This window comes from Sinocyclocheilus anshuiensis, unplaced genomic scaffold, assembly GCF_001515605.1.
Source record: "Sinocyclocheilus anshuiensis isolate Anshui unplaced genomic scaffold, SAMN03320099.WGS_v1.1 scaffold1184, whole genome shotgun sequence".
Lineage (NCBI taxonomy): Eukaryota > Metazoa > Chordata > Actinopteri > Cypriniformes > Cyprinidae > Sinocyclocheilus > Sinocyclocheilus anshuiensis.
In genome coordinates, this window is record NW_015547647.1 from 420,656 (window position 1) to 435,488 (window position 14,833).

At 34.3% G+C, this 14,833-nt stretch overlaps 1 protein-coding gene across 1 annotated transcript in view; it reads left to right on the forward strand.

Moving 5' to 3' along the window:
* LOC107701919 (nuclear receptor subfamily 6 group A member 1-B-like) overlaps positions 1-12,337 on the forward strand; it is a 14,013-nt gene extending 1,676 nt beyond the window's left edge. Inside the window, exons 2-9 of the mRNA XM_016504073.1 lie at positions 2,153-2,188; positions 5,658-5,713; positions 6,983-7,143; positions 8,375-8,581; positions 8,733-8,987; positions 9,090-9,211; positions 9,307-9,459; positions 11,106-12,337. Coding sequence (XP_016359559.1) covers positions 2,153-2,188; positions 5,658-5,713; positions 6,983-7,143; positions 8,375-8,581; positions 8,733-8,987; positions 9,090-9,211; positions 9,307-9,459; positions 11,106-11,221 — 1,106 coding nt within the window. The 3' untranslated portion in view covers positions 11,222-12,337. The remainder of the gene's footprint in view (positions 1-2,152; positions 2,189-5,657; positions 5,714-6,982; positions 7,144-8,374; positions 8,582-8,732; positions 8,988-9,089; positions 9,212-9,306; positions 9,460-11,105) is intronic.
* Positions 12,338-14,833: the final 2,496 nt, after the last annotated feature.

A 14,833-nucleotide genomic window follows, 5' to 3' on the forward strand; every position in this document is an offset into this window, starting at 1 on the left:
AAATACTAATCTTAAATGTATTTAAATACAAATTACATTTGATTTTTGCCGAAGGCTTTCAAATACAAAATACAAAATAGTATTTTGTATTTCAAATACGTATTTTAAATACATGTATCTGAAATACTGCCCGTCCCTGGCTGTTCGTTTAACCCACTTAAGAAGGACTTAAGTACATCTTTAAATATAATTTCATAATTGAAATATTGTCTTTGAAATATGTGTACTGCCGGATATACTGACAAGCATTTATGGTAAACGAAAAATAAACTTTAATGCAATTTCTATTAAAACTTGTATGCCATGTATTTAAATATATTTGTAATTATTACATACAGTATTTGTAATTATCAATTTGCAATTTAAATATATAACTATATACAATATAATTAATTATATTATTTAAACGTAATGTCAAATAACACACTACAGTTAAAATTAAAATCAAGTAATTTATTTTAGTAATTAATAGTAAATTAATATAAATTATTTCAAAAATTTACATGTGCTTTAATTTCATGTGCGTAGTTTGGTCAACACGTCAAAATAAGTGTACTTTAAAGCACAACAAATGATTAAAACGATGTTTTAAAATGTACTTTAAAGTAAAACTTAATTTAAAAGTGTACTTAAGTGTGTTAAGAAACATAGTCATGGAAGTTTATTTGCTTAAGTACACTTAACTTCACTTAAGTACACTTAAGTGGTCTTTTATTTAATTAATATTATATTACCTGCAAGTACACTACAAGTGCACATTCAATACAATTAAGCACACTTTTTTTTTTTTACAAGGGTTCAGTGTGTTGTTTTAGGTGGGATAAATGTATTACTAGTATCACTATAAGTTTAGCATGCACAATGGGTTTTGTTATTTAGCCAAACAGCTAAATAAGACTAGAAACCAATACGAAGGATTATTGATTGTTGAAATGTCGATTTTTAAATGTATATTTTCTATCATCATCTTCAGATATTTCAGTCTTCAGATACTTCAAGGCTAAGGTTAAAATCATGATGGCATAAAATAACATCTGATCTGGTCATTTTATTATTAATATTTTCCTCTAAAACCATTACTTCCTATTTTCAGTGGTTTGGTACTATCTGAGTGATATAAACAAGCTAGAAAGATAGCAAGAGACACAGAAAGCTTGTGATTTCCATTGCTTCTGAATGTAGGAGGCAGTAATACACACTGACAGATCTAGAACAGCATGAACGGGGGATAGACAGACGTGCAGTGAGAATGACAGAGGGATGTAGGGAAATCAAGGGATATGTTGCTCCTGCTGTGAACTAGATGGGCCTGCATCATCATTACACGCTGACTGTGAAATGACTTCCTTCTGATCAGCAGAATCACAGGCCTGTTCAGAGTGGAGTAGTAGTATACTATATGCAGTAAGCACTAGTGGTTGACGATATTGTTGTTTTGACAGCCGATGCCGATATCTTGGAAAGCAGGGTGGCTGATATAAAGCCGATATAATTTTATTTATTTTAATTAATATTTAAGACATTTGAAATCATTTGAAAATGGATTAAAAACATAAATGTATAAAATAAACATACTTATACTTCAGATGTTATTTCACAAATAAATAAATATTTAATAAAAATATAATTAAAAAGGATATAAACTGTAACCAACAGCACTCAGTATTCTGGGAAGTTTGTGTGCATTGGGAATAATATTTTTTCAAATAAAGCCAAGGTAACACTAATTTTACATACAGCACACAGTGAAAATGACATGAATATGGCAGTGGGCAAATGCATAAAGCGCAGCATAATTTGAAATCACGAGTTTGAAGTTTGTCTATCGCGCATCTCCAGTAAAGCTGAACTCTCCTCCAGTCCGCATTCAATTCGCACGGACCGACCGTCACACAGAGAACACGCGATCATGCAGGTCACATGCATACTTCACAAGATCTCACAGCTGACTAAGTTTGCAAGGTTTGTGAAATTAAATGTTCATTAGTCATTCAAAGACTTGTTTAAATTATATAAATGCGTATTTGCGGAATGCTGAGAGAAAGTATTATAATGTTTGCCTTTCTATTACTAATATAAAAGCAATTGTTATAATACTTTTTGTATACATTTTAATTCCTTTGTTTAACCGTTCTATCTGATTATTAAACAGACTTCTACGACGACGACAGTGAACAAGAGGGAGAATGTGAGCACTGTGTGCTCAGGCGCTGCCGTTCTCAGCGCTGTCAAAATAAAAGTCTATCGTGCCGTCAAAATAACGCATCGGCCAAACAGGAAAACTTATCGGCAGATGCCGATATTTGAAAAATGCCAAATATCGGCCGATATATCGGTAGACCGATAAACATTTTAAACACTCATACACTACTTTGTTGGTGCATGACCTCAAAAGTGCTATGAGCACATGCACTCTTATGCCCACCAAGGTTGCATTTATTTGATCAAAAATACATTCAAAATATTGTGACATATTATTAACATGAGATTGGCAGAAACTGTGTGTGTTATGTCCCATTTAAATATGTGCATATATTTATAGCACATTGACTGGCTGTGTTTTTTAATAGCTGATGCTGATATGTAAATCAAATACATGTAAAAAATACATAAATTCTAACCCTTTTTATTTTAAAAATATTTTGATTAGATTTGAATTCCTTAAAATCAAACATAAAACCAATTAAGATGAAAATAAACTGCACTGGTCCGACTGCTGGTCCATAATATTGTCAGAAAAACAAATTTGCATACTGTGAGCTGATTTTAGTATGCAAACTTTGAACAATTATATGGTTAATTTCATATTATTATTTGCATTTAAAATGGTTTTGTTCACCCTGCTGTCTGAGTCTGATCAGACCTTTGACTGATTTCTGGGATGCAAACTTGCAACCCACCACTTTTATTTTATTATCTCTTTCTCATTCTGTCTCTGTCAGAATGTGATGAGATTTTTTGTGGCATAATGACAAAGATGCCAGTTTTTTAGCCTGTGGGTGATTTAAAAAAAAAAAAAAAAAATATTGCTTTTATTTAGACATCAAGACACATTAGATGGAGTGAAAGAGAGCGGATGTGTGTGTTCGTGTATGTCACCCTGTTCAATTTTAAAAATCTGTGTTCCATAGTTGGCGTTGGCTATAAAGTTTGACCTGGGTTTGACCCAATCCACACAATACTGTGCCCTTACAACACACGGCCTTCTTGAGGGTTGTAAAATGGCTCTAGAGTTCAGGGTTAGGTTGAGTGCTTTCCGTACCACACTACACTCAGGCTTTTAGAAGACCTTTCCGTGACCCCGACACTCACCTGCTCCCTCTACAGTTCACCAGCATTTTTGACTGCCAAGTTTAGCCGATTAATTTCTGTGAATCAGTTCATCTGGGCGGTTAAAACTATTCATAGATTGATTTGGATAATGATTGCAAAGTCCGTACGTGGAATTGTACATATTCTTGGAAAATTTGACTACTGAATATCTGTGCGACTGTGATATTGTTTAAATATAGATTTCATTCAGTTGTCTCACTTTCTCTGTTTCCCATCCCCCTTCCTGTCAGTTCTGTGTCTCTGTGGCTTGTAGTGAAATCTGGGTCACACTGCATGATGCTGTAAGTCATCTCAAACGCACAGTGAGACTGCAGATGATTCCTGGCGTGCGCGGGTCGCTGTATTTGCGTAATCCTGCTCTCTGTTGCACTGAGATTTAGATAAGAACTTTTAGAACTTTATTTAACTTTATACATTTGAGATTACAATGATTTCAACAGCTCAGTAAACTTATATTAACCTACTATCAGACGTCACAGAGATAGCTGTGTGTGTCTTTCTTTTTTTCCTATTCTTAATATTAACGGCAAAGGTTATTTTGTCAGATTATGTTTGCACATATATTTATATCCCATTGACTGATGCTGATGTGTATATCAGAAAAAAAAATCTAACCCTTTTTTATTTTATTCATGTATTAAAATAACAAAATGTATTATTTTTTATATTTTAGATTGTATTAAAATCACAAAATAATAAATTTTATTACTTTATTATATTTAATATATTCTTATATCTTAAATATAATTTTATTTTATCAGAAAAATGTATTATTATATTATATACATATATTTTATTTTATTTTAGTAATGTATTACTAATTAGTAATGTATTTTAGTAATAGCATGAAATCATACACACAGACAGACAGAGAGACACACACGGGTGATGATGATTCAAACCAGCAGATTTTGTCCTGATTAAATCCAACATGCTTACATTCATGGGCATGTTAACATACCTGTGCTTAAGAAATGCAGTGACAAACCTGTTTAAATCAAGGATGTTATTATTATTATTATTAAAATGAAAATTAGATTAAAAATAAAACATTCATTAACTAAAATATAAGTCATTAATTAATAAGATATAATAATATATGAATATAATAATAATATAATTTAAAAATAACAATGTTAAATAATTGATATTTCTAATTCTAGTTTATTATAAAAAAAATAATATAATTTATGTATAAATGAAAATGTTCTTTTGTAAATAAAAGCACATTTTTATCATCATTATCATCATCTAAAAGAAAATAAAAATAACCATTATTTATTTTTAGTTAAAGTTTTTGATGCTAAAAATATTATAAAACTTTAGATCTTTAAAACTTGGCTATTAATCAGCTAAAACATCCTTTTATCTTCTGCTTTGGCCTGGTTTTTTCTTATCTTTACCTGTGCTATTTTTCTTTTCCTTTCTCCTTTTTTACACACATCCATTCAGAATTACAATTTCACCCTAATTATGCAGCACGTCTTTTGTAGAAACACAAAAACAAAATGTTCAAGGTTTATGCACTATTTAGTATTTATTTACCTCGTAACTCTGTCCCCCTCGTCTGCTCTTTGATGCTGCTTCATTAGAAGCAGATATCTGATTTTTCTACTATGTAAATGAAGAGATATAGATCAGGGTTTGATTGGGCATGCCTGAAGAAAATAATGCACAGAAATCAGATAGTAGATCTGGGTTGCGATGCTGATAACAGATGATTTCTTGATCCAGAGCATGCTGTCCCTGTCTGTCTGTTTCTCTGGGCAAAACTCTCACACACACACTCATATAAATAATATACAATTTCTAGGCTTTAGCCTAAGACAAACACTGTTGATTGTACTTGCCTGCGGTTTACACCAGAGGAAGCTGTTGGTATTTATTGCTCGATCAACCACCAACTTCCTCTTTCATGGTTCTGGCAATATTTGATTTGCAATACTAGCAACCTGCTTATATGCTGTATAATGCATTACATGTATACCAATGTGGGTCATTTTTTAAATCAATTTTATATAAAAAAAAATAACTTACATTTTTGCAGCCCCATTGAGAAATCAGTCAAGAGGAGACGTTAAAATCTTGGTTGATATTGCTGGTTAATTTGTCAAATTGAACATATAATAACATATTGAGAGAATTGCATTGTTGGATATAATATTTAAGATGTGCTCGTATTGTGCACATTCTGGAAAATAATAATAAATCGTACAGTATTTAATACAAAAACACTGTGCACGGTATATATACTGAATATTGTTGAAATAGTATTTGTAGTATGGAAATATGCAGTCCGAAACAACTTTTTATCTCTTTTTCAGCAATCAGAGAAGACGGGATGCCAGGAGGGAGAAACAAAATGACTGGGCCTGTACAGGTTAGAAAATTGTGTTGTTGTTTTTTTACGTAGCTATATTTTTTAGGGCAAATTAGTCCCCAGAAGTGAGCTAAAACTCTATTTTGAGACATTTCATGTTTTGTTTTTTAAGAATAAAAATATTTTTAGGTTTAGTTTTTAGTAAAGTATGTGGGATATCCTTATTTAGAAAGCTAAATATATTTTATTTTCACCTCATGTGTGAAACCTCATGTTTTTCTCATTCACTTAGCATAAATGATGTGACAGTAACAAAATGTATAATGTTACAAAAGATTTCTATTTTTAAATAAATGCTGTTCTTTTGAACTTTCTAATCATTGAAGAATCATGAGAAGAAGAAAAAAACCACGGTTTCCACAAAAGTATTACACAGCACATCTGTTTTCAACTTTCTCGAGCAGCAAATCAGCCTATTTGAATGATTTCTGAAGGATCATGTGACACTGAAGACTGATGTAATGATGCTGAAAATTCAGCTTTGCATCACAGGAATAAATTACATTTTAAAATATATTCAAATAGAAAACAGTTATTTAAATTGCAATTATATTTCACAATATTACTGTATTTTTGTTCCGATAAAAGCAGCCTTGGAGAGACTTCTTTCAAAAACATAAAAAAATCTCACTGACCCCCAAACCTGTAGTGTATGTATGTATGTATGTATGTAATCATTGTTTTTTTTTTCAATGATTCAGTCGTTCATTCTTCTCCACATTCTTCTCTTCGCTCTTCTTGCGTCTCATCTTTGTGTTTCCTCTGAGAGCTGAGTGAGATTCTGAAGGCCACGAATGGAGGAGATCAATTGTTCTTTGATACAAACAGAAACCCTCTCCTTCTCTCTCTCTTTCTTATTAGTATATATACAGCATATAAATATCTAGAGCATGTGAATGAGATACACAGTGTGTGTTTGTGTCTCGGTGTCCTTGTTATATGCTCTAAAGTGTTTATTAGCGTTGTCACTGACTCTCCCTCATTCTAGCATGAATTCAGTCATTCGTTTACATCTCGCTCTGTTTAAAAACACAATCGATGGATCTATCGCTTTCAGTCCGAATCGGATGACAATCGAGGATGGGCACAAGATAAGCAAGAGCACCCCATGCCATTATTGATTTTGTCAACAATTTCAACAATTTCAGCTTTATTCACAACAAACCTCTCCGTATTGTCCGATCTCCATCCTTTATTTCCCACCGGCGTTCTGCTCGCTGTCGATGGCATGGCATTCATCACTGATTTTCTCTATTTCTCTCTGTGTAGATCTCGCTGGAGGAGATCGAACGAATCATGTCTGGCCAGGAGTTTAAAGAAGGAGCTGAACTATCAGATAGGTGGAGCCACGGCTACAGTAACCACAGTTCACCTGGCAACAGTATCTCCGAGGGCGGTCAGACCTTATCTTTTTCCGCGCTGTCAACCAGGTGTGACCCGAATGAGATGTTCGAACGCTTTTACACACGGACGCGCTGACCTGCGTCTGTCCTTTTCATGTGCAGGGACAAATGGCTTTGATTAAATTGAATTAAGAGATGTTTGTGTTGTGGAACAAACAACATACTACACACACGAGCAAATAGTGGAAACAAGATAAGGAAACGCTCAAAATTGATGCTATTAATATTGTTTTAATTCATTGATTTATTGTGCGTGATACTGTGAAGACAATTTTTTTTTTGTTTCATAATCTTGCATAAAAATGTAATATGTGTTGTGGAATGTACCACATGCTATATCAAACATGAGCAAAGAGTTGCTATTTTTACATTTTTTTAATATATTGTGTATGTTATTCCAAAGCAATTTTTTTTCATAATCTTTAAAAAAAATATTTGTTATTAACGAAATTCATACTACAACAAACATAAGCAGAGAGTTCAGACAACAAAGAAACACTCAAAGTTGATGCTATTTTAATTCACTATCACAAATAATAAAAATGTTTGTTTTCATAATTTTTAATTAAATATAATCTTTGTCCCACCTCTCAAACAACTTTCCTTTTCTGCCAACATCATCTTATTCTTCAGTCTTTTCCATAAATAAACACTTTTCACCATCTGGTCAATTCCTAATGGATACAATTTTATAGATAAAATACATTTTTATATCTGATTATCTTTTTCACTTTTAAATATGTGACAGAATTTAAATTTGTTGCAAATCAGAGTTATTATCGTTACCTAAAAAACTAAAAAAATGTTTGTTAATTTATATAAAAGTTAACCGAATAAAATATTGAATACTTAAAATTATTTTATTTCATCTAGTTGCCAAGGCAACATTTGCCATTTTGGTTAAGTTGAAGTACTAAAATAACTAAAACGAATAAATGTATTTAAAACTTAATAAATGTTATATAGATATATCAAAAAAAAAAAAAAACTAAAATAAAAATAGTAAAAACACACAACAAAATTTATAAACTTAAAGAAAATTTAAAAAATAAACTAAAAAGAGAAAATATAAAAATAAAACCTAATTCAAAATATTAACAAAACCTATAATAGTATATCGATGATACTAAAATTACACTGTTGCAAATACGGTTTCATGTTGACTTGGCTTTTATATCAAATTCCATTGATATACTAAGATTGCTTTTGCATATATGTCATGTATGATGTATAATTTCCTTTCTTGTTCTCTCTGCAGCCATTCTGTGGATGTGAGCACATACCCTGCGTCCTGTAGAGATCAGTGCAGCAGTCCTCAGCTGACACACTCTTTCCTGTTGTGTAAATATCCTTTACCGCCCTCTACTGGCAGCAGCCTGAAGACACAATCGCACACACTGTCAGCCCAGCTACTCGCTGCTGAAGATCTCACACCTCTCACTACACCCATGGTCATAGAAGAGGGGTAAGACTATATCAATTCTATAGAACCCAGCCTTAAACACATAATTGAAAAGGTTTTCATTGTTCGTTTAGGGGGGCATTTACATAGAAAGTCTTAAAGACACTGAAACAAAACCAGCCTGTTTAATTCTAAGGTTCTGTCATTTATTCAGGTATAATGTGACTCAATCGGAGCTGTTGGCTCTGCTGTGCCGTATAGCTGATGAGCTGTTATTCAGACAGATTGTCTGGCTGAAGCGTTTACCCTTCTACAGCAATCTGTCCATCAAAGACTGCACTCGTTTACTGGGGGCTTCCTGGCATCAGCTCATCCTGCTCTCCTCACTCACTGTGCACAGCGGACAGATACTGGGAGAACTGGCCAACATCACACACCAGTACACACCGTCAAGCCTAACACTACAGGGGTGAGCTAAATGTGTATGAACAGTAATGCACAGTAACTCCACCCACCGTAAAATCTCATTGGTCCAAAATATCTATGAATGTATACATGTGTGTGTATGCAGGTTTGGTGAGGATGCTATGGAGGTCATGGAGAGTTTAAATTTTCTCTTCCGTAAGTTTCATCAACTAAATATCAGCATTGAGGAGTACAGCTGCTTAAAGACCATCACCCTGCTCAATCAAGGTAATACACACACTACACTAACCTTGATTTACACTGAGATCTTTGTGGCCATAGCAGATGTGTGTAATTTGAGCGTGTGTGTGTGTGTGTTGTAGATATGGCAGGTTTGTGCAACACATCCACACTGGAACAGTTGAGTGAACGTTACTGGTCCGTGTGTCGTGACCTGACAGATCGACTCCACCCTCGTCGACCCAAACGCTTCTCTGACATCATCACCTGCCTTTCCGAGATACGCCACACCTCAGGTGTGTATCTGTATAATACTAGAGGGAAATTGCGGGAGAGAGTGAATGAACCCAAAAAGATGAATTTTTCTTAAATTGTTCAAAAGTTTGGGGTCAGTACAATTTTTTGAAATTATAGAGTAATAGAGTAGAGTAGTATATAAATAGAAATTAACCCTCTAAGCGCCAAAGTCGCAAAATTGTGACAAGACGTCATACTTAATAAAATAGACTGTAGTTCCTAATATGGTGTAATATCTCATTTGTATTCCCTACCACTAGATGGCAGACATGTAGTACTTTGATTCTAGACCAAAATTACGTCATGTCCCTATTCAAAGTGTTCGAGGAAATAGCAGAGCAAGTGAGCTATCGTGTCATTGATGCGGAAACAGTTCAGTTCATAGCATGCGAGTAAATAGTGAGATTTGTGAGAGAAAATCGCCAAATGGCTAATAAAAAGTTGTACAAGTTGATGTGTTGCAAATGTTATTCGCCGATTCTGACTCTGAAGGGGAATATTTGCCTTTTGGAAATGACGAGGGGTAGGAGAAATAGGGCTAGAAGTAGCACTAGCTCTTTGGATCCAGTGCCTCAAAGAGGTGGGAGTGGCCACGGTACATGGTGCAGTGTGGGGTAGGTCTGTGCACTGTGCCATGCAATGAGAGGTACCATACTCTAGAGAACTATAAACTGTGTCACCTAGATACCTGATTGGGCAGATAGCTGGTCAACGGATCAAAAAATAGGCACATGCATTTTACTATGGCACAGTAATATAGTAATAATTTACTACTTTCTCCTGTTTCAAAATCCAGCATTTTTCCAAAAATCCCTGGCGCCTAAAAGGTTAATACTTTTATTCAGCAAGGATGCATTAAATTGAATAAAAAGGACATTTATAATGTTACAAAAAAATTATATTTAAATAAAATTTAGTTTTTTTAACTTTCTATTCATCAAAGATTCCTGAAAAAAACATATATCACAGTTTTCACAACAATATTAAGCAGCACAACTGTTTTCAACATTGATAATAATAAGAATTGTTTCATAAGCAGCAAATCAGCATATTAGAATGATTTCCGAAGGATCATGTGACTCTGAAGACTGGGGTGATGATGCTGAAAATTCAGCTTTGCATCACAGGAATAAATTACATTAAAAAAAATATTCAAATAGAGAACTGTTATTTTAAACTGCAATAATATTCCACAATATTACTGTTTTTACTGTATTTCTGCTCCAATAGATGCAGCCTGCTGAGCATAAGAGTCTTTTTTTCAAAAAACATTAAAAATCGTACAAAATTTTTGAACAGTGGTGTGTTTTAAAGCTACAGTTCACTCATCTCAACCTCATTTTGTGACAAATCTTTGACTGTCAGCTGCATACAAATGATGATATTCTCAGCTTATTTCCAGCATTTAGTGGAAAACCTAAAAACAGATCAAAAACATTTTTAGCTTCAAATTAGTTTTATCCACAAATCACTGCAGCACAGTATTTCAGACTTGCTGTGGAGTATTTCACAGAGATTTATTATTTCCTATTTAAAATCCTGTTGCGCATCTACTTCATGATACTGCATGAAATCGTCAGTTTGAATATGGAACAATTAGCCAATCAAAATGTAACTCTGCTAATTATGTCATTATTGGTTATAGGTAAGATGATGGCCATTCCATTGGAGCAGCTCCCACTGCTGTTTAAGGCTGTACTGTACTCCTGCACAACCAATCAAAACCCCTGGCTAGCCAACAGCTCCACCTCCAAGACATAAGCCATGACTCCAACTAGCTGTTTTAGTCCCCCCCCACCCCAATGTATTTATTACATGACAAAGTTGAATGTAAAACTCTTAACAGATTTGTGTGTGATTTCGAAGTGTACCAAATGTAGCGATTTACCAAATTAGATTTCAAGATGCCTGCAAAGATTACCTCAGGAACATGACTTTTGAAGGAAAAAGCCTTTGGAAAACCACAAACTCTATGACCATTGTGTTAATGATTAAAATGAAAAGAAAAACCACAAATGAACGCACTGCAAGCCATTGTTGAATAATGCAGCCTCTAGCTATGATATGAAATGTCCTTGTGTTACAGGATGTCACTGATAAAATATGCCTGATAAAATAGTGAAGATGCCAAGGTGCTGAATTTCATTTAAAAAAAACAATGTTTCTTATTCAGATGATAGCTACATTTGAGCTATAGAGATTTAAATAGTCAAAATGATCATCCACAGCTCACAAGTTTGAGTACCAAAGCTTAGTGTGAGCAATATACATGCTGTTGACCATAATTTTTTCAGGATGGAGACTTCCGGTAATGTTTGAGCCAGTTGCCGGGGTAACGAAATGCAATAAGCACACTCTTTATCCCAGGTGTGTGTGTGTATTTCCTCTCACACATGTCTTCAAGGAAGTGTGAATGTTTGAACAGGGTTTATGTGTTTGTATTTTGGCATAGTTGTAGTTTTGTTGGAAATGTAATTCCTCATTTCATTGTTTTGATCATTTTTATTCTTGTTTTTGAACATGTTATTATGTGTTTTACCTGTTACCAGAGGAGCCATTTCTCAGGAAGGCCAGAGGGTTGAGTTTGATGAAACCTCGTGTTGTACAGAGGAACATTCCAAATATTACTAAACATTGGAAGAATTTCATGTGGTTTTAACCTTCCATTCCTCCTTTGAAAGTTTACATTTCAGTTTTTGCCACAGCAGCAGACAATGAGAGGGTAGAGTATAGCGGCACGCTCGAGGATAGCATGCGAGGGTCGCTCTGATAGATAGTGGAGAAGGGGGGTAATCATTTTCTTTGTGCGTGCCATGTTTCTCTCTGTTTTTTATCATCTGAGGCCTTGAAGTGCGTCTGTAGTTGATGACATAAAGACCGGGCGGAAAACGGTCATGTGGTTTTAACCTTCCATTCCTTCTTTGAAAGTTTACATTTCAGTTTTTGCCGCAGCAGCAGACAGTGAGAGGGTAGAGTATAGCGGCACGCTCGAGGATAGCATGCGAGGGTCGCTCTGATAGATAGCGGAGAAGGGGGGTAATCATTTTCTTTGTGCGTGCCATGTTTCTCTCTGTTTTTTATCATCTGAGGCCTTGAAGTGCGTCTGTAGTTGATGACATAAAGACCGGGCGGAAAACGGACTATCGCTCAGCTGTCTGTCCTTCTGTTGATATTCATTGTTCATCTGTTTAGCATCGTATTTTTCTTCTCTGCATTTGAATGTTTACAGCATTTAAAATTACATTGTACCTATTTTTGTTTCATAAAGAAGGCCTCTGTATGTTGATTTATTATCAGTCTCTGTTTGTTCTTCTCTACGGTGCTCTACGATCCATATTGTGTTTTCCTGGTTCTGAGGCCTTGCAGATCCAGACTAACATGCTCTATGACTATTTTAGTCAATATGTGTTCAGTTTAAGGCCATCTATGTGCCAAACGTTGACAAATTTCTCTAGTAGTCTATATACACATGATTTACATTCATTCTCTTCTGGAAAAACGGAACAAAATTATTGATGACACCCTGCACCACACAGATTTTTGTCCAATCAAATGCTCTCTACAATGTATATGTATACATTGACTCTCCCTATGTTCACAAACTATTTTAATATATTTTAAGCCACTAAGTACCTTTGTCTTTTTGTCTAAATTACTTTTTGGCTTCAAATCAATACTGTTGTGATTCACCTCATAGCTGATTGGTTTGGTTTATTGCTTATAACATTCAAACGAAGACTTTTTTAAAAATCCCAATGGGAAAAATACTTCCAGAGCCAAGGCCGCTGAAAACATAGACGGGCAGTTGCACACTGTTAGCATCATCAGAGATGTAAAGTTATATTTGCATATAGAAAAGGAATAGTAGATAAATATTTATGTGGCTAAATACCCTGATGGATAGAAATCCAAGCAATTAAAACGCATAAAGTATCTTTGCTCTCTGATACCTCTGATTTCCTTAGATATGGGTCTGATTTATCTGATCTTACAGGTGCATCTCAATAAATTAAAATGTCGTGGAAAAGTTCATTTATTTCAGTAATTCAACTCAAATTGGGAAACTCGTGTATTAAATAAATTCAATGCACACAGACTGAACACGAGTTTCACAATTTGAGTTGCATTACTGAAATAAATGAACTTTTCCATGACATTCTAATTTATTGAGATGCACCTGTATAGTATCTTCATGAATTGAGAATGAAGCCTAAGCAAAATTACCGGAAGACTGGGCATTGAGAGAGAGAAAAAAGTTTATTAATGTGTAAATTGTCTAAATCTCAGATGTCAAAACTTGCAGAGTTGCCTTTAAGTGCTGAATATAGAAGCATGTCTTTGTCTCTTTTTGACTTGTGAGCAGAATTTTTGAGTGTCCACTTGAACTAATTTAGATGTCCATGACCTTATTCACTTTTCATTCAGTTTTCTTTCCTCTCTCTCTCCTTTTCTCCATCACAATCTGTTATGATTGAGTAGTTTGGCTAAACTGAACAATACAACATATTTAGCAAACTTAGAGAGTCAGATATCCTCAATCATTATACAGAATATTAGAGTTATATGTGAGTTCTAAGTGAAGATCCTGTTTCCTGTGTCAGGCTCCGCCCCTTCCTGCAGGGAGTGCAGAAATTGTGGCCGTTTTAGCACAACTCTCCTTCTCTTCCTATTTCTCTCACTATACTCTTAAAAAGAAAACTTATTTCCTACATCCTCTCATAGGACATTTTGGTGACTGATTCTCTCTGTAAAAACATGCAATCACATCTTTTACCTTTCCACAACTAGAAACATGCAGTTTCGTATCTTAAAAGTTTACGAAATTGATTGATTCCCTGTAATGTTGCACTATTTACATTAAATATGATGCTAAAATATATATTTTTAAAAATATTTTTTAAATCAACGGACCAATAGCTAACTAAAATTAGTCTCTTTTACATTTTCAAAGGGTAAACGTGCTTACATCGGGCAAATTTGTATGTGTAAATGAAAAATTATCATATTAATTGTTCAATCCATTTATGTGGACTCGTCCTGTTGTGTCTTTTTCATGCCGACTTCATTTTTACGCGCGGCATTCCATATTTGCGCGTGCGCACATTTTCTCTTTTGTTGTTGTCAGTAGCTTGTTGTTTGATTACTGTTTTCTAATGAAGGAAAATCTTCTGAGCTTCCTCCAATATGTTCCACTGATATGTTTTAGAAAAGACTTTACCAACTAGGCCTAATTGTTTCATTTACAGCCCTTGTTCATTTCCTGCAACTTATTTCAAATCTTACCACTATTTTTATTATAAGTGATTCTGCTACATGCATAACTAGAGAAGGAACTGTTTTGGTGGCTTATCTCATATTATCCACCTTTTTTGT